This window comes from Bos indicus x Bos taurus, chromosome 7 (genome assembly GCF_003369695.1).
Source record: "Bos indicus x Bos taurus breed Angus x Brahman F1 hybrid chromosome 7, Bos_hybrid_MaternalHap_v2.0, whole genome shotgun sequence".
Classification (NCBI taxonomy): Eukaryota; Metazoa; Chordata; class Mammalia; order Artiodactyla; family Bovidae; genus Bos; species Bos indicus x Bos taurus.
This window is the reverse complement of record NC_040082.1, coordinates 66589734-66604911: the sequence shown is the minus strand read 5'-3', so window position 1 is coordinate 66604911 and position 15178 is coordinate 66589734. Positions and strand designations below refer to the sequence as shown.

The 15178-nt window shown below is 56.3% G+C and overlaps 1 protein-coding gene across 1 annotated transcript; it reads right to left on the bottom strand.

The window, feature by feature from the left end:
* Positions 1–338: 338 nt before the first annotated feature.
* Positions 339–8593, bottom strand: ABHD17A (abhydrolase domain containing 17A). The gene is made up of 5 exons (XM_027546532.1): positions 8468–8593; positions 4496–5032; positions 3316–3510; positions 919–1098; positions 339–817 (listed from the first exon to the last, which is right to left on the bottom strand). The coding sequence occupies exons 2-5, from the start codon at positions 4825–4827 to the stop codon at positions 592–594; spliced, it is 933 nt and encodes a 310-aa protein (XP_027402333.1). The 5' UTR covers positions 4828–5032; positions 8468–8593; the 3' UTR covers positions 339–591.
* Positions 8594–15178: the final 6585 nt, after the last annotated feature.

Below are 15178 nucleotides of genomic sequence, written 5' to 3'. Positions count from 1 at the left end.
CCACACGGGTACGGAAGGGTGTCTGTCTCGCTGAGGGTCCAGAGTAGTCCCAGCCTAAACCCGCGGGGGCCACTTCCACCCTCAGGGTTGTCTTGTGGACAGGGAGCCAACCACCCTCCCCAGGCGTGCCCTCGGAGCACGCAGGGTCCTGGATTCGAATGCTGTCGCCCCTCCATCACCACCTAGGCAACCGACAGCCTCAAGGACCGGAACTCTGACCTGGCATCTGCAGTTGTGAACTCCCCTGGAGGGTTGGGGACAAAGCCTGGTCCCGCCCCCGTCTTGGGCTCGCTGAGCCCCATGGAGAGCACGCACAAGCCAAGAAAGGGAAAGGAACCTTAAAATTTTAAATCTTTAATTTCTGTTTTCACGTTTTTCTTTCGTTTTGCTTCCAAAAGGAAAGGTGCACATAGCTACGTCACCTGTACATTGTCCACGGCCCAGGGGCCGGGGCAGGTCCCGACCCCTGCCGGCCGGCTGCCTCTAGGGCGTTGGGCGCCCGGGGGTTCACATGCAGCCCCCGGGGCCGGGGCAGGGTCCGGGCGCCGCCTTATTGCTGAGGTCCTGGCGCGGCTCGGGCCGGCCACTAGGCTAGGCGCGCTGGCTGGGGAGCTCCTGGGAGATGAAGCGGCGCAGGCGCTCCAGATACTGGCTGTAGAGCTCGATGTCGTTGTGCCCGGCGCCCTCCACCCACAGAGGCTCCACGGCCTTGGGGCAGCGCTCGTAGAGCGCCAGCCCATGAGAGAAGTCGATCACCTCGTCCTCCGTGCCGTGGATGATGAGCACCGGCGACGTGATCTTCGACACCTTCTCGATGCTGCGGGGCGGGGCACGTTAGGCCTCCTCGCCCCGCCCCTCCAAGGTCCCGCCCCGCCCTAGTCCCCGCCCCCGCCCCGCTCCACCCCGCCCCGCGCTCACTTGGGGAACGCGTCAAAGCAGTAGGTCTTCTTGGTGTCCGGGAAGGCGACGCGCATGCCCGAGGTGAGCGGCGAATGCAGCACCACCGCGGCGCACTCGTAGCGCGAGGCCAGGTCCACGGTGGGCACCGTGCCGATGCTCTGTCCGTACAGGACAATGCTGTCCGGGCTGATGCCGTACCTGGCGGCGGTAGGGGCAGGATCAGCAGCGAAGCAACTCACACACCCCTCCCACTGCCTGTCCACCATTCTCTGCGCTGGCTCCAGGAAATATGATAGGGTCCTGGGACCCTCCCCAACCTGCCAGCACCGAGGGCGTTGGCTCAGCAGGGGAGGCAGGATCCCCAGGTGTGAGGAGAACTGATTGCCCGCAGCCCAAACCCTCAGTTTCGATAGTATGTACTTGGTCACACCTGGGCAGTACACCTGTGTAGGCCCTACCAGCGCTGTGGTTCCTGGAGGCAGGTCCCTGGGGCTTCTTCTGGTCACCCGGCCCTCCCGACCCATACACACACTAGACCAGGGCCACATGCAGAACCTGCTTGGAGCCTTCCTGCCGCTGCAGTTCGAAATTTGACAGCCCTTCCTGGTCCCACTGCAAGGGGGCGTGTCTTCCCTTCACCCTCACTCACTCCCTTGGCCTTGGGGAATGAAGACAGTTCCTGCCCAATTATCTCAGCCAGTATGCAGCCCCTCAGGTGCTTAGTAAAATGTCGGTGAGCAGGAAGTGGCCCCTGAGGGCAGTGAGTGGTCACTACCTCCTTCCTTGGGCACCTTTCCTACATAGTGGTCAGGTCCTATGCCCCTTTCCCCCCTACTCCACACACAACTCCCAGAGCACCACCTCAGCGCAGCTCTCCTGACCACTCAAGGACTCACCACCCTCTGGGTATAGGAGGTCTCCATGGCCTTACCTCCACACACCCTCAGCTGTGATCTCAAAGGGGGTGCCCCTCTTCCAAGTGGCCAGGGCACTCGGGCCCCTGGGCACCCAGGGGTCATGAGCACCTGTCCTTGCCCTCTGGCCCCAACCTCAGGCCTTGGGGATGCCACCCAACCTTGTGCCAACCCCCCTTGGCCACTCCACCCCAGTCTGCTCCCTGGTTTGCCAGGAGCACCGCTGTGCTGAGCACCAGCACGGTCCTGTCACCCAACTCCAGGCAGGACTCCCAGCTGCACCTGGCTGTCTCCACCTGGACAAACACAGCAGGTGCTGGATTCCACAGTTTTTCCAGCCCTTCCCCACCCTGCACCACTGCTTGGGCCCATGCCTCCCGCCCTCCTAATGATTCTCAATTGTTGGGGCTGAGGAACAAGGTTGCTGGAGGTCAATGCTGGCAGCAGGACAGATGGACGGATGACAGAGCTCAGAACCCTCACCCTTCGGCAGGGCATGATTCTGCTAGCAACCCCCAGCCAGCGGGGACAGGCTGAGGCAGCTGAGTGTGGAACACCTGCACCAGGCCACCCAGCATGAGTCCCCAGTACCACAGAGGTGCCAGGGGACCCTGTTCCCAGGGCCTGCATCAAGGACTCCTGGAGCATCACTACAGCAACCAGGGCCCTGCCTCCCCAGGGCAGGCTGGCTATGGGCCCTGAAGGAGCTGGTCGCACCAGTTGGCTAGGCAGGGCCGAGGTCAGGCCGCCCTGGGCAGGCAGAGGGCACCACCTCCAGGAGGCTGGGGGTCAGGTGCTCCCTCCAGGGCAGCATGGGGCACCAGGCCACAGGCTGTGTGTGCTGACTCTGAGACTGAGCCACCAGGCTTCAGTGAGCAACCATGGAGTGGAAGGGGGTTGCCAGGACCTGGACGACAAGGGTGGTGAGCTCCAGGGGCAGAGGCGTAGACAAGACCACAGGGACTCTGTCTGAATCAAGCCAGCAACTGTGGCGGGTACTGTGCCTGGGGAGGCCCCAGCCTCTGCTAGCTGACCTCCCACAGGGGCTGTGTTGGGAACTAAGCTGTCTAACAACACCTCTAGGCCCAGAGACCCTCCCCAGAATGAAGCCAAGCTCCACAACAAGGGGTCTGGCCCCTCCCCACCCCTCAAGTGCTCCCTTAGGTGTGGGGATCTCCGAGTCTTTTCACACCACCCTCACACACCACGTACCAGGCCCAGGAGAGGTCTGAGTCCTCTGCCTAACTCCTCCCTCCAGGCAGAGCCTCCGTTCCCATGGAGAGAAACCCAGGCCCTGTCCCCACCCCTCTCAGACTGGGGCTCCCAGGAGGAGATCACTCCAAGGAGGGTGGAGGGCCCCATCCAGCCTCCCTGCACACCAAGCAGACAGAACTCGGGTCAGGCTTCACCCTGCAGCCCCCTACCTGGGCTTCTTCCCACAGGGTCCAGTCACCTGTGAGGAGACGCGCACCCTTGCCCCCCCGTTGCAGCCAGGGCTCACCTGGTGCGCAGGGCCTGCCAGGCAGCGTCAATGTCAGCGTAGAGGTTCTTCTCGGAGGGTTTGCCGGAGCTCACGCCATAACCAGAGTAGTCGTAGGAGAAGATGTTGCAGTTGATGCGTGTGCCTAGGCCGATGTAGAAGCTGCTCATCTGGCCCAGGTCCACTGCGTTGCCGTGCGAGAAGAGAACTGTGTACCTGGTGAGGCGGGGAAGCACAAGTCAGAGGGTGATGGAAGGAGGGGGCTGGTGCCCTTATAAAAGGAGCAGAGAATTGGTTCTACTCACTGGGACTTAGGCCAGGATAGACAGTGAAGCCTCAGGCTCCCCATCAGCCAGGGGACCACCCAGTGTGAGCCCGAGAAGCCACAGTGACCTTCACATCGATGGCCCTGGGTGGCAGCTGCCTCCCCCTGGAATCATTCCTGATGGAGAGACTCTGAGAGCCTAAGGATGGTGGTTCATCTCCCTGCTGCTCTGAACCTTCCTGGAGGATGAGACTGCGGGGGCTCCGACCACAGGGAGGAAGGCCAACCCCTGTTCACTGCGGGACGGCTCTTCCCTCTCCATGGGAAAGGACCAGAGCCCTTATCTCTGCCCAGGGTCCCACACGGCCCTGCCAGGCAGTCTGACCAGTCTGGATCCTGGTTGACAGGCTCCCAAAATCTTCTTCCTCCAGCACCACTGGGCCCTAGCCCAGCCCAGCCGAGGTAAAAGCCTGCCCTTTGGACCTGGCCTCCTCTGCAGGCAGAAGCAGCTGGAAGGCCCCACCTCTGTGCCACGCTGGGGCTCGGGGAGTCAGACCTGGCCCCAGTTGCCAGCCTAGTCTCAGGGCCACCACCTGAAAGTGGGTGCCAAGGCCTCACTGGGCACTCAGGGCCCAGGAAACTGACCCAGGGCATATGAACACTGATACCCAGAGGCAGGAGGCTCCCAGAGAGGGCCCCCAAGAGGCTGCATGTGGAAGGACCCCAAACAGTTTCTCGGTGGCCGTGGGCAGATCTCACCTGCTGCTCCTTGGCAAGAATCATCTCTGGGACACCCGCCCACCCAAATGGGCTTTTGCTGGCTCTGGCCCTCTGGTGGTCTCCATGGGCCGCAATGAGAGGCTGAGAACAGAGCATATCTGGGGCCCCCATCCCAGTTGGCCCCTCCACCACAGGGGTCATGTCTGCGCGGCTCACCTGGCACCAGGCACACAGCGCACGTACATGCAGGAGATGCGGTTGCCCCGGCTGCTCTTGGTCAGGAAGACCTCGATGGTGTCCAGCTCACGCTGGCTGTACTGGAAGTCAGCGCGCTCCATCAGATGGAGTTTCCAGCGCCCAGGGGTGCCAGCTAAGGCCCGCAGGTTCCCTGAGGGGGCAGCCCCGGCCCCACCAGGCCCGGGCTCAGGCTCAGGCACCAGCGAGTAGGTGGGCTCCGGAGGCAGGAAGGCGAGCTTAGCGGCAATGCGACCGGGGCAGGGCGGGCAACAGAAGAGGCAGCAAAGCTCGGTCACTGACAGGCCGTTCATGGCGGGTGCCGGGTGCCGGGGCGGGCCTCACCCGGCAGGGGAGGGCTGGGGGTGCTCGGAGACGCGGGCAGGGGACAGGGCGACCCCCGGCCACCTCCCCAGATAAGAGCCCCGTTAGGAGGCTGTGGCACAGCCCCATCGCGGTCCAAGCTGAGCCCTCAGGAGCCTCGCAGCCTCGCGTGTCCGTGTGGCACAGAGGGAAAGCCTGTAGGGGGACAGCATGATGTGGGGTTCCCCTGGGGCTCCCACGGGTCCCAAGCCCTGGGCCTTCCCCTCCGCCCAATCTCCACAGCTCCACCCACTGCCCCACGGCCTGGCCTGCCCTCCCTGGGGAACCAGCCTTCCAAGCGACCCTGGTGGGACCCAACCAGCCCCCTGCCTGCTACCACACTTCCTCAGCCTGCAGGTGACTCTTGCCATTTAACCCCATTCATCAGTCCAGCCTCTGCCTGCAGGCCGTGCTGGGTGATCAGCACCCTGGCTACCCAACTCTCCCCAATACTGCCCCTGCCCCAGGTCCAGGGAGACTGGTACCCCCAGACCTCTGTCCACACAGCTGGCCCAGACTCTCCTCCACCCCCTCCCATCTGCCACCCCCAGGTGACACAGCTCAGCCAAGGGAGGACAGACTGCTGACCACAGGGACCCGAGAGCATGCTCCCAGGGCCTGCGATGTCCGGAGACAGGAGCCCAGGCAGAGGAAATACAACAAACAAAGGCTCTGGGAACAAAAGCAGGATACATCTCCAGGCTGGGAAGGCCCAAGGAGCCGGGACAATGGCTCTCTCCTGTGCTTGGGGCCAGGCCGCAGTGGGGGTTGGGGTCCACAGGAGCCTGGGGCACCTTCCCCTGCTCCGCCAACTTAGGGGTCTGTGGCCTCGGGGAAGTCACTTAGACTCCCCAGGCCTCAGTTTACACTTCCATCAGTACAGACACCACACAGGTCACAAAGAGAGTAAATGAGATGAGGGGAAAAGAGGTGGGACAGGCAGGGCTCAGGACAGGCACAGAATGTCCTGAACGCTATCTCAAGCAGACTACAGCTGAGCTGCTAAAGCAGCTATACTCAATATGCATGGAGCTGCCAACAGAGAGGCTGGAAGAAAATACAGAGGTCTGAGAAAAACCTACTCACTTACTACGTTGTCCTTACAGCCTAGAGCGAGGGAGGGACACACGTTCACAGCTCACTGTTGGCAGCAGAGCACCTGAGCCTGTTCTGTTTCCCGGCCACAGCATTTGAAAACCACTGGGCCAGGGCCACACGGGTGCAGAGCAGGTTGGTGCAGTCCAAGGCCCAGAAACACACCTGCCTGCTTCAGACCTGTGATCTGAGACCGGGGGCCGCAGAAAGCTACATCTCACAGTCACTTGGATCAGGGGCACATGGAGGGGTGTGGGAGAGGGAGGCAGGGACACAGACGGCCTCCAGGAGCCCCCAGACTCCCAGGTGGGAGATTTGTGTTACGTGCAAGCATGTTCAGAAGGGAGAATCTATCACATTGGTTCTCAGACCAAGGCAAATTTATGCTCTGGGGACATGGGCCAACCACTGGAAAGACAGCTATGGTTGTCATGACTTGCGGGGGTTACTATTGGCATTGAGTGGGTGGAACCCAGGGATGCTGCTCAACACCCCACCATGCCCAGGACACACTCCCCAGAGTGTCAATCAAACTGAGGCTGCTCCAACATATTCTCAGAGATGTCCAGGCCCCAACAGGTTGACATTCCATCGGTGCTTTGATGGCGTGGCAGGTCTGGAGTTTGGGCAGCAAGGCGAGGCTGGTTTTGAGAGGGAGGCCTGGCTGAGAGCCAGTGGGCAGGTAGGAGGCCCCTGGAGACCCGAGGATGAACAGGCACCCCAAGATGGACAAGGGCCCGCTGACCAAGCCAGAAACCAGGATGCCATCCTTGACACCTCCCTGTACCCTCAAGACCGGCCCATCACAGGGCTTGCTGACTGCCTCTCTCCCTCCCACCACCACCTGGGGCACACAGTCTTCTTCCTTGCTGGTTCCCCCCAACCGTCGACTACCGCCACCCTGTTCCATGCCATTCTGCCCTCTGCAGCCCAAAGATCTCTTCACAACACAAATCTACCAGCCACTGGGCTGTTCCAGGGGTCCCACTATTTTTATGATGGAGATCAAATCCCTCACCACCGTCTGCTGTGGCCAACCTCTCCAGCCTCCCTTGCTCACCACTAACCCACTTTCCCCAGATGAACCACACTGTCCTCTCCTGCCTCAGAGTTGCAGCCCCAGCAGTTCCCCTAATTGCACGGCCTGGGCTCCCTGTCCCATCCACCTTTCACATCTCCCAGTGCCCTTCCAAACAGGTTAGTCCCTTCCCCACAGGCTCTCTAGGCTCCAGATCTGACTCCACAGCTTGTATGTATAAATTCAGCCTTCACCCCACGCCTCCAACCAAAGAGAAACTCCATGAGGGCAGTATCACCACCGGTTCTCACTCAATCAACACTGGCTGAATGAACAGACAAAGGACCGGGGGGAAGGGGGGGCTCTACAGTCTGCCATGCCTGACAAGAGAGCGGGGACAGTCTCTTCTCAGGCCTCCCAGACCTGGGACCTCCCGCAGTCTTACACGGATATCAATGAGGGTGCCAGATATCAATGAGAGTGCCGGCCCTCAAACTGCAGAGCACACCTAGATGCCTCATTCACTGGGCAGGCACTCCCAGCACTCAGAGCCCAGTGATTCTGTCCACAAGCACATATCCGGCACCCCGCTGCCAGGCCCAGTGTGGGCTCCTGGTATCATGAGGATCAACAAGGAGCCAGGCAGTTACAATTCTCCAAGACGACCTAAATACGGACAACTGTGACCGCACCTCTCCCAGTCAGTCTGAAAGGCGCCTGCAGAGTGCCTGGTGACAGCGACCAGGACAGCGGGGAGAGGATAGTTAAACCCCAGAGGTGAGAGCGGGTTCCAGGAACTAGGGGTCCTGGACTAGACAGACTGGGAGGAATAGTGAGCAGAGGGGTCCTGGAGAGAGCTGGGTCAGGCCCCGCCCGTGAATCCTGCTGCAGAATTTGGGGGAAATTCATCCTGGGGGAAACGGGGAGCCTAAGGAGTGGGGGTCTGGGGTCTAAGCCCATGGGTTTGGCGCTGTGCATGGTGCCCTGGTAGCAGCCTGCAGATGGGACTGGAGCAGAGGCTGGGAAGCCTGCCCAGGTGTCCAAGCCGGACGCAGGACGCCCGCGAAAGGGCAAAGGTGTCTTGGAGATGTTTAGGAAGCAAGGCTCGGCTCCGGCTGCTGTGGCGGGCGAGGGTGTCAGGCTGGGGCATTTGTTCGGGGCCGGGGGTCAGAGTCCGCGGCTCGGACAGCGCACTCCTCGAAGGCGGGGCCGCGTCCCCGGGAGGGTGAGCGCATATCCCACGTCGGAGGACTGAATGGACTGTGGACGTTGCTCTGCCAGAGTCGGAGACGCTGTCCCGCGCCTGATCAGTGGTCCTCCACCCGGGACCGCAGCCGCCCCGGGAGTGCGGGGTCTCAGGGACGTCCGGCCGGACTGCCCCAGCCTCGCGGCCCGGCCCGGCTCTCCAAACGGCCGCGGGAGGCAGAGACCGCGGGAGGCACTCAGAGCCGCAACGCCAGCCCCTGCTTCACACTCACCGCCGCGGCCCGCGCCACCCGGCCCCGGGGCCGCGCTCCATGGCTCCCGGCCGCCCGCCCGTCAATCCCTCGGCGCCCCGGACCGGTCCCCTGCGCCGCCACCGCCGCCGCTCCCCCGCGGGCGGAAGTGAGCCTCACTCCCGCGGCCGCCCCGGAAATGACGTGCAGGTGTGCGTGGGGAGCCGGAGGGGCCGGGGGCCAGAACCGGGAGCAGGCGCGGCGCGCGTCCGGGGGCGGGGTTAACTTTCATGGTGGGCGGGGCGATTGGGTGGGCAGGAGCCGAGCTTCAGGTTCCAATCAAGGTTTCTGTGAGTGGAGACTCATGACCGTTCACTTAATCCTTCTCTTATTCCAGGTCTAGGACTCTAGTGAGGAACTCTTCTGGTATCAAAATTTACAGGGGGCCAAAAAACTCAGTGGGGCTTCCCAGGTGGCGCTAGTGGTGAAGAACCTGCCTGCCAGTGCAGGAGATGTAAGAGACTAGAGTTCCATCCCTGGGGTCTGAAAGATCCCCTGGAGGAAGGCATGGCAACCCACTCCAGTATTCTTACCTGGAGGACCCATGGACGGAGGAGTCTGGCGTGCTGCAGTCCATAGGGTCGCACAGAGTCGGACACGACTGAAGCGATTTAGCACAGAACAAAAACCTCAGTGGTCAACATAAGAACTATTTTAATGCACTACTAAAAAAACAAAGTTTTGGGACTGAGCGACTTCACTTTCACTTTTCACCTTCATGCATTGGAGAAGGCAGTGGCACCCCACTCCAGTATCTTGCCTGGAGAATCCCAGGGACGGGGGAGCCTGGTGGGCCGCCCTCTATGGGATCCTACAGAGTCGGCCACGACCGAAGTGACTTAGCAGCAGCAGTAACAGCAGGCCCCTGGCTGGGATGATTCAGCCTTTATTTCAAATCTTTATGTGTTGTTCATCATGGGTCCTTTTGCATCACTTTAGGCTCCCCCTCCCCACGCCCCTCAACCAACCACCCCCACCCCCATCACCAGTTCCCTGGTGGCTCAGTGGTAAAGAATCCGCCTGCAATGTAGGTTTGATCCCTGAGTCGGGAAGATTCCCCTAGAGGAGGAAATAGCAACCCGCTGCAGTATTCTGGCCTAGAGAATCCCATGGACGGAGGAGCCTGGCGCTACAGTCCATGCAGTGGCAAAGAGTCCGACACAACTGAGCACACACACACATTAGGCGTTTTCATTGAGCATTAAAATATTAGGGTTTCCGACTGTCTCCCATTCAGCTCACCCTGCGGGCAGGGAGACAGCGGCTGGTGACACAGCTGAAGGCAAAGCAGATGGACAAGAATGAGGCTTGGAAACAAAGTGGCAGTGTGGCTAAAGGTGACCCGGGCGGTCAGGGCAGGCCTTTCTGAGGAGTGATTGGGAGGAAGACAGAAAAACTGGAGGCTGACAGTGCCTAGTCAAAGCGGGACAGTGAGTTAGTGGGACAGCCTCGGCCTTGGCCAGGCCAGCCTATCGCAGCTCAACATCCGCCCCACCTGCTACAGGCAGCCCCGGCTCCCCGTCCTCCCCCAGAGAATCTAACTTTCAGCTTCATTTGCAGAGATAGGCCTCCCTGGCCAGTCCTTCCCCAAGGCCCCATTCCCTGGGGTCAGCTGCCAGGAGAGGATTCAGGCTCAGGATTGGACACTCTCCAGAGGTGGTTTCCAGCTGGTTCCCTCTGACCCCCTGCCCAGGCCCTAGCTGACCTCCCTCAGCTGTGTGCTCCAGGGGGCTGTCCCTGGGTGCCTGGACACGCCCCTGCCTCAGCTGTCCCCTCAAGGCTCCCGGCATCAGCTGTCCTCCTGAGGTCCAAATGTCACACCTAAGCCAGGCTCCTTCCATTTCCTTGTGCCAGAACAGGAAGAGGCCTGTCCACAGCCTTCCTCCACACTCCCCCACCCCACAGCCCTATCTTCCCCTCCTCCCCTGGGCTAGAAAGGGCCAGAGCTGCTGCAACACCTGAAAGCCCAGCTTCTCCAGGACTGAAATGCCCCAAGGGGAACATCTGTGTGTGTGTGAGGGGGTGGCCAGGAGGAGGGGATAGGCTTAGTCCCCACCCAAATGGGGCCTGCCCCACCCCTGCGGAGTTCCCCCACCCACCAGAAGGCATCCAGAAAAGATGAAGGCACTGCTGTGAATTCCCCAAGGTCTCTGAAGGTCAGTCCCAACACCTTCCCTTCCCAAAGCACCTGCTTGGTGTTGCCCAGCACCTACTGGCCCATTTTCCCCACCTCTTTGCCCTTGCTCTCTCTGCCCCAGCCAAGCCACCCTTGAGAAGTTTGTCCCTGGTTGTTCAGTCACTACATTGTGTCCAACTGTTTGTGACCCCATGGACTGCAGCACTCCAGTCTTCCCTGTCCTTCACCATCTCCCGGAGCTTGCTCAAACTCATGTCCATCGAGTCAGTTATGCCATCCAACCATCCTGTCCTCTGTCATCCCCTTCTCCTCCTGCCTTCAATCTTTCCCAGAATCAGGGTCTTTTCCAATAAGTCACTTCTTTGCATCAGGTGACCAAAGTATTGGAGCTTCAGCTTCGGCATCAGTCCTTCCAGTGAATATCTAGGATTGATTTCCTTTAGGATTGACTGGTTTGATCTTCTTTCAGTCCAAGGGACACTGAAGAGTCGTCTCCAACACCGCAGTTTGAAAGTGTCAATTCTTCAGTGCTCAGCCTTCTTTACCGCCAGCTCTCACATCCATACATGACTACTGGAAAAACCATAGCTTTCACTATACAGAACTTTTTTGGCAAAGTGATGTCTCTGCTTTTTAATATGCTGTCTAGGTTTGTCATAGCTTTTCTTCCAAGAAACAAGTGTCTTTTAATTTCATAGCTGCAGTCACTGTCCAGTGATTTTGGAGCCCAAGAAAATAAAATCTGTCACGGTTTCCATGATTTCCCCTGTCTATTTGCCATGAAACGATGGGACCAGATGCCATGATCTCAGTTTTTTGAAAGTTGAGTTTTAAGTCAGTCTTTTCTTAAAACTGGATGAAGCACAAGGTGGAATCAAGATTGCCAGGAGAAATATCGATAACCTCAGATATGCAGATGACACCGCTCTTATGGCAGAAAGTGTAGAGGAACTAAAGAGCCTCTTAATGAAGGTAAAAGAGGAGAGTCCTTCCGCAAGGCCCCATTCCCTGGGGTCAGCTGCTGGGAGAGGACTCAGGATCAGGACTGGACACTGTCCAGAGGTGGGTTCTAGCTGGTTCTCTCTGATCCCCTGCCCAGGACCTAGCTGCCCCCTCCCTCAGCTGTGTGCTCTAGGGTGCTGTCCCTTGATTCCAGCTGTGGTTCATCCAGCCCAGCATCACGAATGATGTACTTTGCATAATAAGTTAAATAAGCAGGATGACAGTATACAGCCTTGATGTATTCCTTTCCTAATTTGGAACAAGTCTGTTGTTCCATGTCCAATTCTAACTGTTGCTTCATGACCGGCATACAAGTTTCTCAGGAGGCAGGTAAGGTGGTCTGCTATTCCCATCTCTTTAAGAATTTTCCACAGTTTTTTTGATCCACACAGTCAAAAGCTATAGCATAGTCAATGAAGCAGAACTAGATTTTTTCTGGAATTATCTTGCTTTTTCTATGATCCAAATTTGTCCCTACCTCAGGGCCTTTCACAAGCAATGTTTCCTGCCTAGAATGCCTCCAGATAGACACATGGCTGGCTCCTCCTCCTCCTCAGGCACATGCACAAATATCACCTCCTTAGGAAGCCCTCACTGACCTCCCTCAGCCAAAGTCCCTACCACACCCTATTTATTTTTCTAATAGAAAACTTGCCATCATTTTACGGAGTTGTTTGTTTGTCATCTATCCTCCCCATATTCCACGAGCTCCAAGCTCCCCCCAGGGCAGGGAGCCGGACTCTTGTCCACTATGTCCCCAGCTGTCCCCCATGCTTTCTGAAGAGTCGATAGATACATGGGAGGAGGATAACTCCCAGCCAAGAGGAAGGCTTTCAGGAGGATGGCGGGAGGCTCTGGAAACTTTTGGTTGCCACTGGCACAGACCTCAGTCTGTCCGGAAAATAATGTGACCACAGGAATCAATGCTCTTGTCTTTTTTTCCCCCAAACTTTAAAATTTTATGTTGTATTGGAGTATAGTCAGTTAACAATGTCATGTTAGTTTCAGGTGAACAATGAAGAGACTCAGCCATACAGTTATGTATCCATTCTCCTGCATCTGCCAATGCAGGAGACCTAAGAGATGTGGGTTCAATCCCTGGGTCAGGAAGATCCACTGGAGAAGGGCATGGCAACCCATTCCAGTATCCTTGCCTGGAGAATCCCACGCACAAAGGAGCCTGGTAGGCTATAGTCCATAGGGTCACAAAGAGTCAGACACGACTGAGCACGTATGCACCCACCTCCACCAGGTAACCGTAAGTTCCTTTTCTAAGTGTGGGAGTCTCTTTCTGTTTTGTGAGTTCATTTGTACCACTGCTTTTGAGATCCCGAATATAAGGGATGTCATACAATGTTTCTCCTTCTCTGTCTTACTTCACTGGTATGACACTCTCTAAGTCCATCTTTGTTGCTGCAGATGACATTATTTCATTCTTTTTAATGGTTGAGTAATATTCCATTGTATATATGTACCACATCTTTACCATTCCTCTGTCCACGGACATTTAGGTTGCTCCTATGTCCAGGCTACTTTAAACAGTGTTGCAATGAACATAGGGGTACATGTATCCTTTCAGATCATGTTTTTGTCCAGATATAGGCCTAGGAGTGGGATTTCAGGGTCATATGATAGCTCTATTTTTAGTTTTTTAAGGAACATCCGCACTGTTCTCTGTAGTGGCTCTGTCAGATTACATTCCCACCAACAGTGTAGGAGGGCTCCCTTCTCTCCACATCCTCTCCAGTATTTGTGTGTGTGTGTGTGTTTATGCTGCTGCTGCTAAGTCGCTTCAGTCGTGTCCGACTCTGTGCGACCCCATAGACGGCAGCCCACTAGGCTCCTCTGTCCCCGGGATTCTCCAGGCAAGAATACTGGAGTGGGTTGCCATTTCCTTCTCCAATGCATGAAAGTGAAAAGTGAAAGTGAAGTCGCTCAGTCGCGTCCGACTCCTAGCGACCCCATGGACTGCAGCCTACCAGGCTCCTCCATTCATGGGATTTTCCAGGCAAGGTTTATGCTAGCCATTCTGTTTTTTTTTTTGGGGGGGGGGCTTATTTATGAACCCCCTACAGACTCTGCGTGAATTTCCTAGTGATTCAGAACAAGAGGCTCCAAGGTTGTCCCTGAGATCCTGAAATGAAAACCGTGGGACTGGGAGGAAGGGAGGGGAGCCATACCCTCTATGCTAGCCATTCTGACCAGTGTAAGGTGATATCTCATTGGAGTTTTGATTTGCTTTCTCTAATAATTAGCAGTGTTGAACATCTTTTCATGTGCCTGTTGGCCATCTGTATATTCTCTTTGGAGAAATGTGTATTCAGGTCCTCTGCCCATTTTTTGAGTGGGTTGTTTGTTTTGATGCTGTTAAGTGTCATAAGCTGTTTGTAAATTTTGGAGACTAATTCCTTATTGGTCACATCATTTGCAAATATTTTCTCCCAATCTGTGGGTTGTCTTTTCATTTTGTTTATTGTTTCCCTGGCTGTGCAAAAGCTTTTGAGTTTACGTAGGTCCCATTTGTTTATTTTTGTTTTTATTTCCATTGTTCTGAGAGATGGGTCAGAAAAGATGTTGCTGTGGTTTATGTCAGAAAGTGTTCTGCTTGTTTTCCTCTAGGAGTTTTGTAATGTCTGGTCTCACATGTAGGTCTTCAATCTATTTTGAGCTTATTTTTGTGTATGGAATTAAAGAGTAACCTTATTTCATTATCTTAGATGTGGCTGTCCAATGTTGTCTTTTTTAATTTCTTAGATATTTATTTATTTACTTGGTTACTCCGGGTCTTAGTTGCAGCACGTGGGATCTCTTAGTTGTGGCATGTTGGATCTAGTTCCTGGACCAGGGATTGAACCCAGGTCCCCTGCATTGGGAGTGTAGAATCTTAACCATTGAACCACCAGGGAAGTCTCAGGAATCAATGGTCTTAAAAGCAATCCTGTTTGAGGAAAAGATCAAGAGGTTACATGTTTCCCATCCTGGGGACAAGGGAGACACTGCACATGTACGGAAAAGCTCCTTGGGTGTCAAAGAGGAAGGGCTGCCCCCCCATAATAGGTGATCTCAAGCCTCCCTGTTGGCCTCTAGGCTGGAATCCATCTTGGAAAAAAATTGTGTCCACATGTTGGGGAGGGTCCTAGGGTGGGTGAGGTGTGGAAAAATAAACCAGGTAATTGGTCAAAGGTAAACAAAGACCCTGAAGAACTACTGAATATAAATGATTTAATCATCTCTTCACTGCACTCTGCCTTATTAGGGAAGATGCTCACACCCTTTTCCATGTGTAGGGGGATCTCTACCTTGCTTCAGTCTTTTTTTTTTTTTTTTAATGTTTGGAAGCTCTTTAAAAATATTTATTCATTTATTTGGCTGTGCCAGAATCTTAGTTGCAGCATGTGGGATCTAGTTCCCTAACCAGGGATCGCACCCAGGTCCCTTGCATTGGGAGCCCAGAGGCTCAGCCACTGAACTACAGGGAAGTCCTTTAACTAAACAAATTGTTTCTCTGTGTGCTCTCCAGCTTATTGTGTTGTATCTCTAATAATAGGCTTTGT